The following is a 21411-nucleotide window of genomic DNA, read 5'->3' as shown; positions in this document are numbered from 1 at the left end:
TTGGTAAATAAGGTGAGGAACATGTGCAGCCTTTGATATCATTCAATCATTCTTCTTAGAGATTAAGAGGCCAAGGTTAAGTATCCTTATAGTACTGCACCATCAACCCACAGTACTATGAAGCTGCAGAATCTGCTGAACTAAATGGTCTAGCATGTCCCTCAACTGCTCTTATTAAGTGCAAATTGTTTCATGTTGGAAAGAAGAGTCAGTGCGGCATAGTGGTTAGGAATGCTGGGCCTGGGACTCAAGCAATCTGGGTTCTAGTCCCCATTCAACCATGGAGCTGACTGAGTGACTTGGGGCCAATCACAGACTCTCAGCCCAATCTACCTCACAGGATTCTTGTTGTGAGGATAAGACTGGGAAAAGGAGCAGGAGAATTATGTAAGCTGCCTTGAATTCCTTGAAAGTGAAAAGGTGGGATATAAATATAATTTTGTTTTATTTTAAAATAAAACAAGTTCATTTCCAGAACATATAAAAAGTCTAAAGCACCCACTCATGCAATCAAATAAATATATAATCCCACCATTTTTGCAAAAACTGATTTTTATAGACTGCCTAAATGCATTGTGCCAATAGTGATCAAAAATTGATTTGCAAAGGCTGACCAGTGCAACAATAATGTTTGATATCACATAAAAGATTTCTAGCTCTTGATGGGTTTGATTTCATACTAGCAGATGTTGATATTAGAACCAGGAGCATGAAAATAAAGGGAGGCATGAACATTGCACAAACTTCCAGACAGACACATGTGGAAGTGCACACACAATATCCTTTGTCAGGGAGGGAGGCCATTCAAGTCAGAGATGGAGGAAGGGGTTTATTCTCAATACTGCAGCATTTACAGTTGCAGTAGATCTACTTTTCCCGATATAGATTATATGGGGACATTGAATTCTATGACATAAAGAGGTACAGTAATAGGCATTACTTGTGAGAAAGAAAACTTGACATTCACATCTGATATCACCAGCAGGTTTGCTCTTCAACACATTCTCTGGATTTCAGTCCATTTTACTTGATTGCACAGAAGTCAATGAGAACCTCTGAGAATTGAGACTGATCCTAGCCACATAGCCCCACTTTGGATGTAATCTTGGAAATGCTAAATGTGACAGAAACTTGAACTTGATGAACATATACATATGTCTGACTACATCTACTTGATATGTACTTTAACCTTCAGAAACAGTCTCCTGACTTAAGTACATATGGGAATATGTACACCACACCTCCACCACTAAGCATCCGGTGTGTAGAGGAAATTGTATGTGCTTCCTGAAAAAAAATCTCCAGAAATAACATATTTAATTATGAAGAGAATACAGGTTTACGTATGTCTGCATGGGTCGCATCCTTTTGCAGGCCTTTTGCTCTTAGCCAAAAATGCATATTACAAGTTAGAGCCAAGCTTCTTCTGTTTTCTCCTCTTTGTAAGAGAGATGTATCACAGCACCACTTGGGAGTTTAATAATCTCATTTTGGAAGTGGTTAAAGTTGCATGCCAAGATGCTGCTATTATTTCTTTACAGCATTATTTACAACTCTCTGTAAATCACCGATACAAAATACTGAAACATGAATGGAACTGCCATTTGTTGCTCAGTCTCATATTATGGAGCAATGTACAAATTAACTTTTAACACAGGACAAAAGCAATCCACAGTCTCCTGCTTCTTCTCCACAATGTTTATAGTTTCCTCAGAATTATAGCAACCACTGCCTATGATGTATCAGGCACAGATGCTGCCTTAATGAAAGCTTGATATCAAGAACTCTGGACAATGTATCATAGGAACAAGAATGAAAAACGGGGCATGGGGAGAGTTGAGCTTCCCATCTTTCTCCAGGGCAGTACCATGGGGGTGCAACCCTGATAATTCTGCTTGATCTCTCATCAGATTTTGGTATCACTGACCATGGCATTATCCTGGATAGGCTACATGGGCTGGGCATTAGAAGAGGCACTATGCTATAGAAGTTCTGGTCTTACCTGCAGGTATGATTTCAGCGAATAACACTGAAGGATAATTCCTCAGCTCCTTGACAACTGTGGGGTTCTGCAGGGTACTATCTTGTCCCCAATCTTGTTTAAAATTTATATTAAGCTACTGAGAACTGCCATTAGGGGATCTCAAGCCAAGTGCCATCTGTAGACTGATGACACACCATTCTATCTTCCTGTGACTGAGTCAGATGAAGCTGTGCAAATGCTGCATCAGTGTCTGGACTCAGTGATTAGCTGAATGGAGGACAATAAACTGAAACTGAATCCAGGCGAGACATAAATTCTGTGGGTAAAGTGGTTCCCAAATATATGAGATAGGCTCACTGCCTGCTCCAGATGGGACTGTACTCCCATTGTAATTTTGGATGTCTGTAAGATAGTCTGGTAATATTCCAAAATATATCACTGTTGCTGCAGTCCCAAGTGACCATGATAACCCCAAGTGCCTTTTACCAGCTTCAACTGGTTCACCAGCTATGGCCTATCTTGGAAAGTGAGAGCTTAGCCAGAAAGGTACAGCCTCTAATAATCTCAAGACTGAACTTGAGACTTATTACACTGAACTTTACATGGGGCTACCCTTAAGGCTGATTTGGAAGTTGAAGCTAGTACAGAATGCAGTAGCTCCTCTCTTTTCAGGGGCTGTCCTGTTTCAACATGTTTAACTTCTTTAATGAGGGAACTCACTGGCTGCCTATTTGATACTGGGTCAGGTTTAAAGTCTGGGTCATGTTGAATAAAGCCATAAAACCTTTGACCCAGAATACTTGAAAGAATGTCTTCTCTCTTACCAATCTGCTTTGTCACAGAGGCCATGCTCCACAGTTCCACAAGGATTTGTGACCTATCCAGAGAAAAATCTTCAGTATAGCAGCTCCATTTTTCTGGAACATCCTGACACTGTATTGTTTCTGGTGCCTCTTGAAAGAATCTTTATTTCAGCTTACTTTTCTGAACTAACCAGCTACATTTTTAAATGATTGTCTGAATATTTTTGTTTTATTCCTTTTATCTGTTCATCTTTTTATTGTTCATGGCTCCAGCATCTCAATACCAGAATATTAATTTTGTAAGCAAACAAACAAACTCTTATATTTTAGTTTTTTGCTTTCATTTCTTTTTATTTCTATTCCTTTTTCTCTTTTGAGGGGTAGGTGGGTGGGTGAGGTTAAACCACAGATTTCTTCTACTTTAACCTGATTATGTCATTTCACTTAACACTGTCAATTTCTGAAAAGTGTCATCACCTGAGATTGACTAATTTATCTCTAGCCTTTTTTTAAATCCCAAAAGATATACTAAATTCAGTAGACTATTTCCTTATTTTATTATTAATCTCCTATTCCATTTCCTCTTAACCTCCTGTGCTTATCTCAATTAAACTGCAAGCTCACTAACTTCCAATCTATTACTATTACTCCTATTATTTTATTAATGCAGCAAAACCTGATGCATTGACCTGAACTTCCCACATCTAACAGAGTGGGGCACTAGCTGGCTTTTGTTTCCATAATATTCATACACATGCAGCACCTTATTTAGCATCTCAGATGATCTAGGCAGCAGAGATAAGGAAAAGAAGCTTTATGAGAAGAAAAGTTAGTCCAGTCAAGAAACCAAACAAATTTACAACAAACACTTACCATCTATTTCTTGTCCAATAGAAAGTCCAGCCCATTTTCTCTGAAAGAAATAATATGGGAAAGAAAAAAGCACTCAAGAAAAATACTATTTACAAGAATTCAACAATCTATATGAAGATTGTAAAAATGGCTGTCTACATGAATGGTGACCAGCATGCCATCTTTTGGAAAATGATGCTAGAAGTCATGTCCACAGTAAGAGTTTGAGTCAATGAGAGCCGGCATAGCATAATGGCTAGAAGATGGAACTACTTGATGCTTACCTGTGCCACCTCTCAGCACGAAAATGCCCCACCCCATATGCAGCATGGGAATAATACCACCTGACCACCTTTACAGGGTCCTTGTGGAGATTACAACAGTGGGATAATGTGAAGTGCTTTGAATATTCTACAGTACTATTTAAGTCACACAGATCACCCAGACAAGCAGGCACACTCATTTAGGTAGCTTGCATGTTCATGTCCATAGCTTCAATCATGGTACTCCTTCACCACATTGGCTACTGTATCATATCATAGTTTATTTTGATTACCATTATCCACTTATAAATGAACTCGCTCCTTGTTTCGCGCCGTATCTTTCAACTCTGCACTCCATTGAACTCTCAATTACTTTTCAGGCTTACTGAAACACAGAATTCTAACTACATTCCTCAGTTTTTTTGGATTTTCCCACATAGCACCCTATATCTGAAATGGTGAGATCTAGAGTGCTCTCTCACCCTCACTTTAAGAAGGTGCCTTAAAATTCATTTGTTTCAATTAGCACATTCTACCTTTGGCCTCTTCCTCAAGTTTTTTTCTTTTTCATTTCTTGTTTTAACTCTTAAGGAGAATCTCATTTATTTTGGATTTTTTGTAATATGCCCAGTTATATGAGAACTGTAGTAACAGTAATAGTAGCAGTAATCAGAAATCATTTATATTTCTATATACTGTCTCAGCCAGGGCTCAGTATCAGCAACACAATCCCTTTATAGCAGCCATGTGAGCTATCATCATCATTACTCTCCAGTTAGAGGAATAGAGATATGAATTTCCCACAAGATCTCAGATGGAATCCAAGACTTCAAATCAGGTCCCCCAAGCACACACCAGTTTTATTGTTCTCTTAATCAGAATTTAAAAAGAGAAAATTCTGCACTGCAATTTACTTTGCAGCCTTGAGGGCAATAATCTCCTCTTTATTATTTTGCTGGAATAAGAAGAAAAACCCTCCCATGAAGCAAATAACTCATAAAATTTCATTCATAGATTCAAAGTGTTAGCTGGTGTTGGGAAAATTTAGATAAATCCTTATAGAAAAAGGTTGCTTATATGTGCCTTTGTGTTACAAAATCAAACCTGTAATATCCCTGTGCCGCTTTCTCAGAAATTCCAAGCCAGACTTCTGTAGCTGTTCCTTTAAGAGACTGAAAATGTGGCTGCTATATTTAATTGCAAAAGTTTTGCCAAAAGGGGGGGGGGGCTCCCAAGGAAAGTTACCCCCCCCCCCATTCTTGTGCTAACAGCAACTAAACTGATAAGGCCAGTCAGGCTTTCCTAGCAGTATTGCAATCACCCAAATGCACATGTTCAAACCCACAGCCAAGACTGCCAATAATCCCTGTACCATCCTGATTATCATGACAATCTTCTGTAATCAACACTATTGTCTTAAGTCCCCTCCGCAGATTTCTCACATTCTTTTGACTGCTGCTATGTACATGGCACATACCCTATTAAATACTGTTCTAAAACCTTGTAGTTGGATGTGAGGAAGGCTACCCAGTAGCGTGCTGTCGTAAGCAACTGCATGGGTCCTGGGTGATCTCACCAATAAAACCACTGGGGCTCAAAGTAATTCAATCTTCCTTACAGGTCTGAGTGTTCATTCCCACATTGGTTTTGAGGCTCTGACACTGGCAACACAGGAGGTTGAGGGAAGCCATTAAAATTAATCACACATCATAAAGTGTTGCTGCAAATATGATGCTACTAGTGCTACTTTTGACACATTTCTTCTCAGAGATTTGCAAGTACTAAATCAGGAAAATATTAGGTACCTTCTTTCAACAGCTATAGCCATAGACCCAGTACAAAAGGGCCTATTTAGCAACAGCACTGCCTTCCCAAAACAGCTACATACTTCTCTTCTGTATTGCACATGGCTGACTGTAGCAACAATAATTTTGTTACAAGTTGTAACAAAAACAGAAAGAACATTCTGAACTGAGAACAAATTTAGCTCCTGCTTTCTGAGCCACCAGTGTAAATAAGGAAACATGAAAGGTAACATTCTTTTTATTATCAAACACAAAATGTACAGATTTAGATGCACCAAAGTTTTCCTGAGGCTCATACAAATATTTTTCACATGAATTTTCATTCACAGGAGAGTGGGTAATATAACAGGTAATATCTTCAATAACAGCTTTAGAAAGCAGCCAGGAATACTATTCCAGTGGTAATTTCTTCATGTGACTGTACTGACCTGGCACCCACAGAGTGCAGAAGCAGAACAGACACAATAGTAATAACTGGTACTGGCTGCTACCGCTGTGAGTAAAGCAAGCCCAGCCTCCTCAATGCCTTGAAGTTCTCGATCCTTTCAGCAAAATCAGCCAAGGTACCCAGTGAGAGCTCCTGCATTGCTTTGCAGCCCTCTTGTGTCCTTACGCAGCTTAGGCTACAGCTTTGCCCAATGCACTCTGAGTACAATCTGGTGTGGCCTTTCTGAGTTCTCCCATTTTCATTTCTAACACACACAGTTTGGGAGAACAAGGTAAAAGATTTATTAAGATTTCAGACAAAAAGTTACGGAATGGGAAAAAAGTATAGTCCTTTTCAAAGCACAAAGCGATAAGCATTTTAAAGCAGCAAATTCAGTGGCAAATGGCAAAGCAGACTTGGTTTGCCTACTTGGTTTTTCAAAGAGCCATGGTCTCTGGTACCTGTGTCAGATCCTTCCTTTCCTGCTATGAGATCTATGCTCTAAAACCTTCACTGAAAAAAACATCAAGGAAAAGTCCTTGAACCAACTTTATCAGTAGAATATATGTCTTTGGGTTCCCCCATCCCATCTAGATTGGCATTTCTACAAAAGAATCAGATCTAATCTGACTGATTCTCTACATATTGTTCATCTTTGACCCACAGATGGATTCTCAAGGATCCTGTATTGTTTGGTACCCAGATGATTCACCAGTCATGGGCTTGCTAAGCGGAAGCGCTTGGCCTTGAGATAACCTCAGCCAATGCTTTTGTACCACAATGCCTGCATCTAGCATGTAGCAATTAGTACCTTTTCTGATTTTAGCAGACAACAGCAATTGATTTTAAAATTTAGATATCTTAATAGTCTATTTATCTTAATAGTAAATGATGAGATGAGACTGATGAGAACAGTAACTCTGAGTGGGCTGAAGCTCTGGCAGGGGATTCAGGTAGCAAACCAACACAATTGCTGTTGCAGATGCACTGCAATTTGCTGCATTATGGCTGATTGGACTTACTGCAGATCAACATTTTGTCCGTTCTGAGGAATATGACAAGAGATGCTTCCCAGCTCTCTACTTCCAAGCAATCCCATATTTCCTGTATGTTATTTACGTAATAAGAACTGCTTCAGCAGATCAAACTCAAAAGTGCTTTTAGTCCAGTGCTCAGTCTCCAATAACATCTGACCAGATATCCTAGGATGTACACACAGACAATGCAGTTTTGCTGCAAACTGTAACTTTTATAATCAGCATCCATTTTGTTCTTTGTCTAAATGGCAGAAAAAGTCAAAACCATACCTGTGGTAAACTGAAGGCAATGGTGCCTGGAACAACTGAGGAATGACTTTTTAGTGTAAAAATATATTTGTGGTTTGGTGAGGTCTTCACAAGTACATGCCTGCAAGGGGAGGGGAGGAGAAAAAGAAGGATCCATCATCTGGGCCGTTCTGAATGGCTTTCACTTCTGTGAAAAAATGTATCAAGGCTAAAGCTCAAAACTACGTACACTTTATAAAAAGTTGTTTCCTATTTATTCATTTTAAACCCAAATACAATTTATAGGGAAGCCACATCAGATCAGAAGGGCATGCAGAGAAGGGCTGATTACCCCTTTCCCTCTGCAATCCTTTTTCAAGCCAAAATTACCCTCCATGAGTTTTTTTGCCTATGGGTGGTAAGAAAGATAAACAAAGATGATTCCATATACCCCATACCTGTAGGTGAAAAGTCTGCTTTGGAAAAGACTACTGTAAGTTATAAAAAGACCAGAAGGGAAAGGAATAAGTAGACTTGATGCACCTGCTCTTCTACTCCAACACAACTTGTCTTAAGCTCCTTAAGTTTAAAAGAACGTGTGTATGTACTCATAGGGAAGAATGACAAAACTTTGTTAACTTTTTAGGGTTCTATCCAAGTTAGGTTAGCTTAGATTTACATGAAATCAATGTGAAAAGTTAGTAATGACTAACTTAAGTCTCACTGGTCTCAGTGGAAAGCAACTGTGTAACCTACACTTTAAGCCTTAGCTCATATGCCCAGGCAGGGAGCTTCCAGCACATCAGATATCAGTTTCAGGGATTGTATTTGCCTTTGTCTATGGCACAAATACATTTTTAAACATTTTACTCTTCACTGCTGCAGAGAAAAATGTGGAAATATGAAAGAAGGTATGAATAGCTTACATACAAACAAACAAACATGAATTTCAACTGAGTGACAAGCAAGGGATGCTAAAATTAAACTTTCTCTCATCAAAGTACAGAGAAAGCAGAACTGTCCATCTATTATATAGACTGTCATTAAAAAAGTCCCCAAGTGAATTTTTAGTAATCCAAAAATGACAGGCATCAAAGATAATTAGACTTACCCAAAAAGACGTTATCAGGCACAATGTCTATTCTGGAATACTTATGCTTCACCAATACAACATAACAGAATGTTGGACATACTGTGATAAATTTCTACTATGGATGGGAATTATTCTTGCGTGGGTTGCTCCTCCTACTCACTCTGGTAGGCAAGACCATTTTAATCAGACTTGCATTCCTTCCCAGTGATCAATGTATTTAAGCACTTGGCCTATGGAGGTTTTTCTGACTTAGATTGGCTGGAAACTTCCAAACTCTTCTCAGTTTTGCCTAGCTTTGCCACAGCATCCTAAGTCTTTGTAGTAGCTGTTTTGTGGCCCTGATATGGCAGTTAATTCATGCATTGAATCCTGCCTTTGCCTCTGGCCTTACTATGTCTTCTCAACTTTACGATCTACCTCTATCATCCTTGGTCCAGGTGTTCTAGATCAGGATTTATTTATTTATTTATTAAAACATTTTTATGCCGCCCCATTCGCCGAAGGATGCCTGCTGCTTAATCATACAGCTCACAGGAACTTTATTTTGAGGAACCTGTTGCTTGAGCAGTTCCTCCTCTGACTTAAGAGTACAAACTCTTTTGCTGTGGAGGTGAAATAGTATCTGTTTGAGGGTTCCAGCTCTGCAGCTGATGTCTGGCTGGCCATATCCTGAACTTCCCCAGGGAAGACATCCATGACAGGTCCTCCCTAAGGGCTGAACTGGAGGCCTGGCACCAAGGTTAAGTCATCTTCCTCCTCAGAAGAAAAGTCTTCCAGGGGAGTGATTCTCATCAGCCCCAGGACTCAGAGCTTATGAGCATTCATTGCAGAGCACAAGGAGTGGCTGAGGTAATCTCTGCCTCCCAGCATCTCCCACTCTGCATTTCAGGTAGAGGGCCAATTTCAGGTGTCTAGCTGAGGCACTGCAGATAGTGATGGAAAGAGGCTGGAACAGTCTCAAAAAATGCCATGCATCCTGGGAGTACCAATCCCTTCCCCTCCAGAATGTCCCCTTTACCCCCTCTCTGAGATTTATTTTCTGATCTTGGAAAGGAAGCCAGCATGATGACCAGACCTGTGATCTGCCATCCTGCCATGAGTGGACCATCTCCAAGCTCCTGTCTGGTTAGCTCAGCACTTTCAGTTTGGCAAACTGGGAAACATGCTTGTCCCAAGGAGACCTCCCAAGTGCTGGCCTCACTGTCCTCAGGAATGCCCAAGAGTGGGCTACCTCACAGCCAGCATGGGGTTACCAGGACACAACCTTTACTGGTACTTTCTCAAGTGCCACCCGTCACGGCCATTCTTTTTTCTCTTCTTCCAAGATGACCAGGACAAAAGTGCTCATAGTCAAAGCTAACCACCTAGGCTGGCTTTGTAGTACAAAAGAAGAATATTGCAGAAATTATTTTTAAAAAGAAACATAGCAAACTAAGTGCTATGATTAATGTTTATAAGCATAAATACTACTTCAATTGTGTTTCTTTGATGTTTTAGCATATTGGTTTAAATTGCTTATTGTTATTTCATTGTGGGTGGGGACTTGAATGAGATTTTAGACTCTTTGCTGGATAGGAATATTCCAGCAGAAGAAAATGGTGAGGTTTACACTTCAGGCTTATAGGGGTGAACTTGATCTGATTGCTGTTTGAAGAAATCTCCATCCTGGTAAAAAAAAAGACTACACTTTTAAGTCTTTCCACTGCATCATCAGAATTGCTTTTGATTTTGGTTAAGTCATTTTTTGTTAAATTGGTACACCGGTAGTTTCAGATAATAGTCCACTTTGCTTGGAGTTACAACTGTTAGATATGCCAAGGCACCCCATCCCAGGATTTGGTGCTTAAATGTTTCTTTTGTCAATAATTCATCATTTAACATTCAGGTTTCTGCCAATTTACTTGAGTATTTTAAAATTAATGAGGGTACTGTATGTTCTTGTGCCACTGAGTAAGAAGCCAGTAACACTTTTATACACGGTCAAATAGGCAACTTATTTCTTTAAATAAATTGAAAACTTGTCATGTCATGTGTCATGAATGTGTCATGTGTCCAACTGTACAAATTTATCAGGAGCTGCAAACATTAAATATGAGTTAAACAATTCCTATCGACAGGCAGAATTTTCCTTACCCTGTTTGCAACATATGCATTGGGAATATCTTAATAAAATTTTGGTACATAAACAGTAAAAACATAAAAATGTTATTTCAGCTTTTAAAATCACTGGAACAAAATATGGATAGTTTGTTTCTCAAGTTAATATTCACTGTCTAGAATCTTCACAACAGCAGTTTCTCCTGGTGCCTTTTCATGAAAGTAATTATAAATATGAATACTGGTTAATCAACTGGACCTGGCAGGTTTCCAATTGAGTAGTATAAAACCATTTCCAAACTTTTAGTTTTGAAACTTTATCAACTCAATAGTTATTTTTTTGAAACAGATTTACTTTATTCAATATCAAATTATGCTTATATTACAGTGATTCCTAAGCATAGCAAATATACTTATTGTACCAATTGTCAAATTATTTTGCTAATTAATGCAGACATTAAAATAATAACTGCAATTTTGTCCAATAGACTGCAGCAAGCTATTACAACTGGCTTGACCAGACCAAAGTGGAATTTATTAAACAGACTGGGGAATGATAATCTTAGTTAAGTTTTCGATTTGATAGCTTTATTTAGTTTGATAACAGATCCTACAGTAATTGTTTCTTTGGATGCTGAAAAGGCCTTTGACTAAATTAACTGCAAACATAGTTTTACTATACTAAGTAATTTTGGCTTTGTAGAATTTTTGAGCTACAAACCTATGACCAATGTTCTTTTCTAGGGTTTCTTTTTATTTGGGAAAAGTACCAGACAGGGATGTCTACTTCATATTCATGTTAGAACTTCTAGCATATGCTATTAGACAGCAATATTCATATCTTTGTCCATGATTGTTTAACATTTAACATTATTTACACTAATGATCTCTTTATTGCAAAATCCACACCACCTATTCCAACTTTAATGTGGTAATTAACAGTTTTGGTGATTTGTCCAGCTATTCAATTAACTGATCAAAATCTGAATTCATGCCAAGTTAAAGACACTATCTCATAATTTACTGGATAACTGGAAATCCTGATGGTGTTTAGGCTTTATTGCTTATTAGGTGATACTTATTTTCAGAAACATAGTTCAAATAATTAACCTAAACTTGAGTAAGTTGTCTAATGAGACCTTGTAGGGTATAGCTAGTTGGGTAACCTTAAAGATGAACATTATACCTCTGATTGTTTGTTATACATGAAGTTCCTAATGTATATCTGGAAAATATTCTCCAACTCTATTATTTGCTTTCTAAAAGTTGGGGGATTCCTTCCCATGAGTATCCTTTAAAAGGATGCAATTTCCAATTAAGGAAGATGGATTGGGTTCTGGACCTGGTTTTAAATCATCAAGCCTATTTGCTGGCCTGTACCAAAGGCTAGTCTTTCCCCTTATATTAGATTTTTCCACCTTCGTGGAAATTTCTTGTCTAGATTCTCTTTCCAAATGGATACTATTCATTCATTCATTCATTTTTTACACCACCCAATAGCTGATACTCCCAGAGTACTAAAATGGATAGGGTTCCTTCCATAGTTATGGCTGCTAGGATGTGTGGTGGATATTACATTGTGATCCGTTTTCTCACATCAAATTTAATTGACTCTATGGGGAAATATAGAATTAAAAAATGGTAAGAAAATTTTTGTGGAAGACTTGGACAGATAAGTTGATTTTTAGTTTGAATCAATTAGTGGGGTTGATGACTAAGTTTTGTTACTCTTGGCTTTGCGTGTCAAAATCTGATTTTCTGGCTAGACCTAAAATTCTGTTTAGGTCTGGCACTGCTGCTATTACAGCCTCTTAGTCTCCTCTGCTTTTGGACATACTTATTGAGGTGAATGAATCAGTGAATGAGTATCATACACAGGACCTTAAGTAGGAAAAAACAGGAACTGGAATGTCCTCTTTTGTCCTATCAATGATTTTTTTTATTATTGAAGTGAAGTGTCTGAAGTGTTGGTGGATCTTAGGTTATACTTTAGTCAGCAAAAACATGGAAGAGAAGTTCATTGGACACAACAACACCTTTTTAATAGGGATGTGTTTAAGTCGGCTAACTACTGACAGTGTAATACTGCCAATGCTTATTTGATCATATGTTTTGGCAATATCCAATAGTCACCTCTTTTTATAAGGCAGTTATAACAAGGCTAAACTTTGTACTAGAATTCTTTAATATTTATCGATGCATATTTTCTTTTATATTACCTAACTGCTTAATGGAAGTTAACACACAGTCAAAATAAATAAATTCTGCATGCCCTTGTGACAGCTAAAACAATGATATTCCAACACTGGTAGAACAAATGATCACTTCCTAATAAAGTGCTGAACTGAGGGTATGACACTTTCAATATCTGAATGGGTATATAAGTGCCAGTCATGATTGAATGGGGACACATACTCCCCACCCCCCAAGATGTTTGGTCTTCCTTTGATGAAGCTTAAATATACCTTTTCCAGAAACCTGTATTTTCATTTCTACCCAGATATACTGATAATATATGCATATCTTATATACTAATTTAATAAATTCATATCTACATAATTGCATTTTATTTGATCATATATTTCTATTTTATTCGGTTTCACAATAAAAATACATTTTAAAAAAGCTACTTCTCAGATTGCTCCCCTACACAAACAAGGAACTAAGTTGGAATCCTGCACAACAGCACCAAAGAGTCAAGGAACACAGAGCACCTTCATTTGCAATGCAACCTTCCCAGAAATTCTTTTTTAACTCTTTCACAAACACACAGCCCTTTGAAGTAGTGGGTGGAGAGTAAGAGCCATGTCAAAACTGAACCATCACCCACACTAATCATATGCGGTCTTCCAATAATCAGGATAGGCTACCTATAAGTAATTTCACATCTCCAGTCTCCTCCAGGAAACATATCTTCTTCAACAGAGAATAAGAAGACCAATAAGAATAAGACAACCAAGACTTACAAGCCAGACTGAAAATCCTTTTCATTGACCACAGCACAGTTGCTTAAGGAGAGTTCATCTGTAGGACATCTCGCAGCTTGCATAGTCTGTGATGGAATAAGAGATGAATAAAGAAAAGATCAGCAAAGAGATACCAAAGGACAGGCATATAAAGTGGGTTTGCTCTCTGAAGCCCACGTTTGAATTAAACCAGCCAACCAAACAAACAATGTGAATGGGCTAGTTAGAGAAGGACTCAGGTGTTTAAGAATTCCTCAAACCACTAACAATTTCTCTCTGAGTAGCAAGGTGCTTAGGTATTCGCACAGTGCAAATCCTGTTGACACACTCATGATAGACACGTGGAAAAACAACTCAGACAAAGTCCGTAATGCTGTGTATGGGCTGTATCATTATAGGTAGAAGGCAGAGGCTCACAGGGTCAAATGCTCCTCCATAAAAAAAACAGGATGGATTTATCTGAATCACAGTGTCTTCAGTCAAGAAAAAGAAGATTTAAATCTGTGATTTAAAATGAGTTTAACCTTTTACATGGATTTCCTAAACATTGCAAACATGCCTGCTAAACAATGTTAAATTTACAACTAGAATACTGTTTCATTCTTACAAGCAGACTTTGCATCTCTTTGTCTCACTGTATTTGTTTTCCTTGTTTTTCCCCAAGAAGGAATATCTTTAAAATATTCCTAGCATATTTCTTATAATCAGCACCATGATAATGATACACCTGCCCACACAAACATAATCAATTCAATTGTGTTTGATGAGTTTTATTTCATGGGAAGTGGAAATACAGACAATAACCTAATCCTAACCCTGAACAGAGGTGGGGAGCCTTTGGGTTGTTTAGTGCGGTGGGAGCATGTGGGTGGGAAGAGCCATTCTGCTTGCTCCAGAACTTGTGGATTGTTTTAGTCCAAAGTGGCCCACTCTGTTTTTATGAAGACAAGGCTGGGTAAGCCAAAGGAACAAACAAAAATGATTAATTCAGCTGAGCCATCTTTCATCAATGTCCCTGGAAGAAGAATCCTGACAATTAAAAATAGAATGTTGATACTGTATGTGGTTATTTTAGCATTTCAATATTACTTCTAAGTCACTTCAGTAGTATTTGTATACAGAAAGGCAGCCTATAAATATTTGTTTAAAAAATGCCTGAGAGGTCAAAGTTTGACATTGGGTATACCAGAACAGTTTTTATCAGATGAAAATTAAATGCCTATGTTTGAAAGATGGCCTATACTCATATTTAAGAAATATTTAGATTGGTTTTTTTGCTCTTGTAATAAGGTAAAGGTAAAGGTTTCCCCATGACATTAAAGTCCAGTCATGTCTGACTCTAGGGGGCAGTGCTCATCTCAGTTTCCTAGCCAAGGGAGCAGCATTTGCCCGCAGACAGTTTCCGGGATCATGAGGCCAGCATGACTAAACACCGAAGTGTATGGAATACTGTTACCTTCCCACTTAAGTAGTACCTATTCATCTACTTACATTTGTATGTTTTCGAACTGCAAGGTTGGCAGGAGCTGGGACAAAGCACGGGAGCTCACCCCGTCGGATTCAAACTGTCAACCTTTCGATCAACCAGCCCACCAGCTCAGCAGTTTAAACCACTGTGCCACCACATCCCTTTTGCTATTGTAAACCCTCCTTTAACTCAATACACCTGGTAGTTATGTACATACTAACTTCCAGCTAACATGCTTATATCCCAAATATTTAATATTTAAAATTAACTTAGGTGTTAAGAGAAATTTGGTAGTTATATTTCTAGGAACCTTAAAAATACAAGTTAATTTTTTTAAAACCTGATTTCTTCTTGTGTTTATTGATAAGCTCCACTGCTACATCATCACAGGAAACAATCCTTATCAGCCTGTGTCTTTGCACATGTGATTTTAGACAAACAGAAAGTGAAAACACAGGACTTTTGAGAAGCAAGAATTGATACCTAGGCTGGACCATTTTCATGAGATGAAATACTGAAGTGTTGGATTGCAATTTGACTTCTGTATGGATAACACGGCCTTTACTTCATTTTTGAGACTAAGAAAGCCAACACAAGTTGTGAAATAACCAACTGGGGATAAATCATTGCTAAAGGATGAAGGTGAAAATGTCTGATTACCCAAAAAGAAGAGAAGGAAATAGGCCACAACTATATAGTGAACATGGTTACAAGGTTACAAAGTGAAGATACTCAGACACACCCTAAGAACCAGCCCACCTTGGAAAAGGAGGAAGATGTCAAAACAGGGAGGGGTAGAGATTGAGGGGGTGTTCCTTAACCTTGTCAGAAGATGGCAGGTGAAACAATAGGGCAAATCAAGTCCAATGTCCCCACTATCTAGCCTGAAGCCGTGGGAGTCACCCTTAGGATGGAGTCACAATCCTTCTGGAAGGAAGTTTCAGTATGGATTCAGCTCTTCAGGTGGGCAAATGATACTCCCATAATTCAAAGGGATCATTTCTTTGATTTATGCTGTTTCGTGATGTGTAGAGCTCAAATAAAGGACTACATTTCTAAGGGTTTGTCTAAATCTGCTGGAGAGGGAAAAATGGAGGAGGAAACTGTAAACCCCACCCCAATCTATTCCTCACAAACAAGAACATATGCTGTAGCACCTGTCTTCCGCCTTCAGGTTTTCCTGCTTCAAGCTTCTAAGATGATTTAGATGTTTTACTTCCTGAAGCTCCCTCTGGTCACACATAAAATAGGAGCATGAAATGTATTTATAAATTGGGTGAAGGTTAGGGTTATAGCATTTGCTATTTTAAATTGCAAAGTAAAGCTTTTAGGAAAATAGTTACAAATTTACTGACCAAGTTTACTTTGAAATTTTTTAATTTTAGTGATATTTTTATGAAAAAAAACAAGTTATGCAACACATTTTATGTTCCAAAGTAAACAAGTACCTTTACATCTGTGAAGAGTAGTAAAAATGAATACTGCATATTTTTTTTATTTCCCCCCAAATGTACATTCAAAATGAAGATGATAATGCAGGAAAATATCTCCCCTATGGCTTCAAAATTTCCAGGAATTTTACATCTCTCTACCCAGGTCATAAAATGTTTTCAAGGTCACTACTAAATTCAAAATACTTTGAATTTAGCCAGGAATCAGACTAGTACATAGTGGAAGTTTTTCAAATGTAGTGCAATATTATCACTCCTTGCAGCCAGCCCTACACAAGAGAGAAGCTGCAGCATTCTGGGCTTGCTGAAGCTTCCAAACTGTCTTCAGGGCAACCCTGTGAGTAGTGTATTACAATAGTCACTGAAAGGTTATTCAAGTGTGCAAAATTGTAGGGCAAACTTCTGTAGCCATAAATGGACTTCAGATAATCATTCAGAACTCTCACAGATGTACCTAAATTTGATGAGAATGAGAAAAAGAGCTTGCACCTCATTCTAAAATGGCACACCAATGGCATCTTATTCTAAAATCCTGAACAAGTTCACTCAACCATTGTATATGTTAAAGAAAACAGAATAGATTCCTGAGGCTTCCCATTGTTATAATTCTCACACAGAAGGACTGTACTCCCCATAAAGAACCATTCGAACATTTAATCTGCTTCCTCTATTCTGTTGTGTTCTGATCCAAATAGGATCATACCTCATACCTTTTTGGAAGCTTTCTATAAGATATCTAAAGAGAATCAAGGCCCAGGAATTAAATTCTAAGCAAAGTATATTGGACACCATAAATGTTGATTGACAATTCCTTACTTGTCAAGCAGATTATAATCTAAAAATGGCCTTGAACTGCATGTCACTGGTGTATCTCATACCTAACAGAAATTGTACATGCAAGATCACAGAATTCATTTTTATGACTTTGCAAGGACAGAATCACCTTCAGCACTGAACTGCCAGAAGCAGAGAGCAAGCATGCATAGCACAGATTATCTATGAGTCAGCTGCAATCTGACAGGGAGCAAATCAGATAAACAACATCAATATAAAAATCCTTGAAGTGACTTAAGGACATGGGATGCCTCAATATTTACTTAAAAAGGAGAAAAAACCTGAACACCTCCAAAAGTGCAGAAGCAAAGGAGAAACGACTCTTCATGTCAGAGCCCCAATAAACAGAATTCAAAATTACATGTTCCTCCTAATGTTGAAGCCTCTCCTGATCCAATCAGAAAGCAGAGTATAAAAATGCCTTCCTTATAACAATAAAACACTGAAGGCTCGGCACAATCCTCTGCACCATTAAGTGATGGACACAATCCAGTCCAGATGCCCACAACCATCCAAACTTGGAGGATTAAAAGCAGGGCAGAAGGAGCACAGAGACAAAGGTCACCTCCATACTCGCCCCTCCGCTGCCAGCAGAAGATTTAGACAGATGACTTTGACCATCTGTGTCGCACTATGGAACACAAAGGTGAGAGACTGAGACACCACCAGGATACTCTGTCTTATGGCAGCACCTGTCACCTCCCCTCTGTGCTCCTTCCTCTGAAGTTGCTCTTGCAGCCTTGAAGGTACAGCCAGCACAATCCTTTCCACATTAATTCTATTAGACAATGATGCCCATAGGATTGACTGTTAGTGTATTTATTATTTGCTACCTGCTTTTCAATAAAAATAACCAAATGAGCTTAAAATTAAACTTAAAATACAATATATAACACACACTATTTAGGGTTAACAAGACATTTTGAGCATTCTGGTGACTTTGAAAGTTCTGAAAAAAACCTTTTTTACTCTTTCTACAGTATAAGGCCACCCCATTCACTTGTACGTACGAAAAGTAAGACTTATGTTTCTTAAAGACCTACACCCACTTTTATATGCCACATCATACTAGGTTCTACTCTCCTTACCCTCCTCAATTTTTTTTCATGCCAGTATATCATTGCCTTAGAACTGAAGCAATTCTGGTGTGCAGTGGATGCCTTCCTTACATGAACTTCTCTCATATTGCCTGCCTATATTGGTAGCCATTCAGTTCAAAATATAGGGTTACTAGACTTTTAAAGTTTTTAACAATGGTTTTGTTTATTCTTTTAATTCATTCCTTATCTCTTCAGCAATTTTACAAAAAGGCAATATAAAGATACTGTGTATAAACAACAAAATTTTCAGTTACTTGTGTAAACGTGTTCAATTACCTGTGTAAAAGTGCACAGGTAAGTTACATAGAGCACATTACAAGGATCTAAGTTTATAAAAGGACCAAGGCCATTTGCTTTACCTGGCCTCCTATAATCTCTCAGCCTTTAATCAGAAATTGCTTAACGAAAGAGAAGTAAAGCTGGCATTCTGAGGAAACTATTACTAGTTATCATGCAGGAAGACATTTACAGCATGAACACAGTTGTGTGGTAAGATACCATCCTTAGTGAGGTACCCATTATACAACATGTTGAATAATTTCTGATCCAGCAATTTCCACAAGATGCAGAAAATCAAGAAAATCAAGCACAGTCTGCAGACTCCCTCAATAATGGTAAGAGGAGGATGTTAAAGACTGTACTGAGTACTCAAAGCAGAGGTGGAATGATGCAGCATTGCATAGGGAGGGGAGCAGCTCTGTATTCATTTTATGCTAACGTCTATTCAGATTCTGTTTTGGAATTTGCACTGCAATTGATTCATATGCAAATATTTCTCAGCCAGTAAATGTGCAGAGAAAATTACTGAAACCACTTAATTGCAATTCTTCTCTAAATTTGACTTGAGAATTGTCACCCAAAATGTTACCCTATACCCAACCCAACCATATTAGACAAACTGGGACACAAATCTCCTGGAAATTTAAATGTCACTTTATAATCTGCTCTGCAGAGATTAGTGACTTAAGCTTTCCCTATGTCACATGAAGAACATCTTTATCAACACACACACACACACACAATTGACTAAATAGAAAACTCGCAGCTTCTAAAAGGAAGACAAATTAAGTCTGCATGAGTCAATGTCCACTCCTTCATTTTATTCTTGTTTCTTTCTAGAAATCTGGAATCAGCCTGATTTGCAAACCTAAAATAGCTTGTTTGTATTGATTTTTCTTCAAAGTGATAACATATCCATATATTCAGGGAATTACTCATAAAGTGCAGCAAATACCATTTAGGGAAAGCACAAATCATTTCAGGATTCATGCCCGATTGCAAATTATACATTTCTGTCTGTATTCTGCAACTGAAATTCAAGTGTGTAGACACTGGATCTCAAATATCAAGTCAAACAGGAACCTGAAACTTGGTTGTAAACACTACATAAAGGTCCCTCCCTCTAGAGTAAGTGACCAGAAATTATACCATATGTCACTGGGCCTTTTCCAGTGATCAAATCTCTTCCTGAGATTTTTGGAAAGATACAAACCTATATGAACTTTGATTTCATCCTGCAATGACTTCCTTTGTTTTCAGTCAAGAATGCATACTTGGAATATATGGACAGTTTAGTTATGTCCTGTTAGGAGAAGTTGCTTTGCTTTGTACATTTAATAGAGCTTGGTAAACCATAGGGATTTTAGTACCAAATAAAATAGGTCTTACAAGACTGAAGTCAGCCTAACCTATTTCTGCCCCCCAAATGATATGGCATATAAAAATCATGGGAGTAATGAGGGAGCTTACTCAGTAAAGGCAATATAAAACTTGCTCTTAGAGAAGAATGTAAATGACAGCCGAATAGAAAATGTGGTAAAATTTCAACCACAAAGCAGAGTCTAATACCCTCAGAGCAGCCTGACTGTTCTGTGAGTTGCAAAGCATTTACTCTAGCCAAGAAAAGGAGTTTACAAAAACATGGGACAGTTAAAAAGGTAAAATAACTCAACAGAACAATAAAAGGGCTGAAAAGCCCCTCAAAAGAGGAGAGCAGCATCTCCCAGGATCTAAATTAATAACCACCTGATCTAATCTCAACAATTTCAAATCCTAGTTTCTAACATTAGAGATATCAGTGTGGAAGGACAGATTAAACCCTATACTCAGCAGCTTATCCTCCATTAACTTATCCCAAGATGTTTTATGGGTTTATGCATCCATTTTAAAAGCTCAGGTTAGGACTCATGATCTAGCAAGGCAAGTTTATTTTACTGCAGCTGCCTAAGCCATAACAGAAATTTGACTACAGCCTGATTCCACAGTAGATTAGAATTTGAAATGCATTTAGGGGCTCACAGAAGAGCACATAAAAAGAAAGCCTGTACCATTTCCAGCCTAGTTAAAGCTACTGAGATCCAAATAGGTACTCCATATGGTGAAAGGGACAATTTTTTTGCTTGGTAACCCTCCAATACCATTGGGATCAATTGGCCCCGAATTGGAAAAAGAACCTCAAAATAGCAGTTCACTCAGCTTTTGTTCCTTCCAGAATGTGATTAATATGGACTGACCAGGTATTAGAAGCAGTAAAATGAAATCGAAGTAATTAAAATGAATTGAATTCACCTGCTCTATCAGAGGCCCTTATCCAAGGTGACAAATTTTTTTGAATGTACCTGCTTTCTGAAAAACTTTTTTGATTTACTATAATTAATAGCCAGTTGGTTGTCCAGGCAGAAATTCACCATGGCACAATGTTTCAACTCTAGTCTCATACAGGATAATAACACAGCATCATCTGCTTATTTATTTATTTATTTATTTATTAAAACATTTTTATGCCGCCCCATTTGCCGAAGCCTCAGGGTGGCTCACAACATTAAATTAAAATACAAACATTAAGTTATAACATTAAGTTAAAATGTTTGTAAGATGCAAACATTAAGTTAAAATATAAAAAATAACAATATAAAATAAGTCGCCCTGGCCAGATAAAATCCAATAATATTAACAGTTAAAATGATGCTTAAATAAAAAGGTCTTCGCCTGGCGCCGAAAAAC

General features: G+C 37.9%; 1 protein-coding gene across 5 annotated transcripts in view; it reads right to left on the bottom strand.

The window, feature by feature from the left end:
* NSF (N-ethylmaleimide sensitive factor, vesicle fusing ATPase) overlaps positions 1 to 21411 on the bottom strand; it is an 81146-nt gene that overhangs the window by 53971 nt on the left and 5764 nt on the right. For 4 of the 5 annotated variants that reach the window (XM_044447017.1, XM_044447014.1, XM_044447013.1 and 1 more), the window contains exons 2-4: positions 13556 to 13641; positions 7442 to 7541; positions 3661 to 3700 (exon numbers count right to left, since the gene is read on the bottom strand). In XM_044447017.1, the coding sequence (XP_044302952.1) occupies positions 3661 to 3700; positions 7442 to 7541; positions 13556 to 13641 (226 nt within the window). Of the gene's footprint in view, positions 1 to 2808; positions 3623 to 3660; positions 3701 to 7441; positions 7542 to 13555; positions 13642 to 21411 lie in introns of those variants that run through there. The other variant, XM_044447016.1, reaches the window with a different exon arrangement.

The sequence above is a fragment of the Varanus komodoensis genome, unplaced genomic scaffold (assembly GCF_004798865.1).
Source record: "Varanus komodoensis strain SLA01 unplaced genomic scaffold, ASM479886v1 scaffold50, whole genome shotgun sequence".
Taxonomy (NCBI): Eukaryota; Metazoa; Chordata; class Lepidosauria; order Squamata; family Varanidae; genus Varanus; species Varanus komodoensis.
Note: the sequence above shows the minus strand (reverse complement) of the source record. Positions and strands in the feature narration are given on the sequence as shown.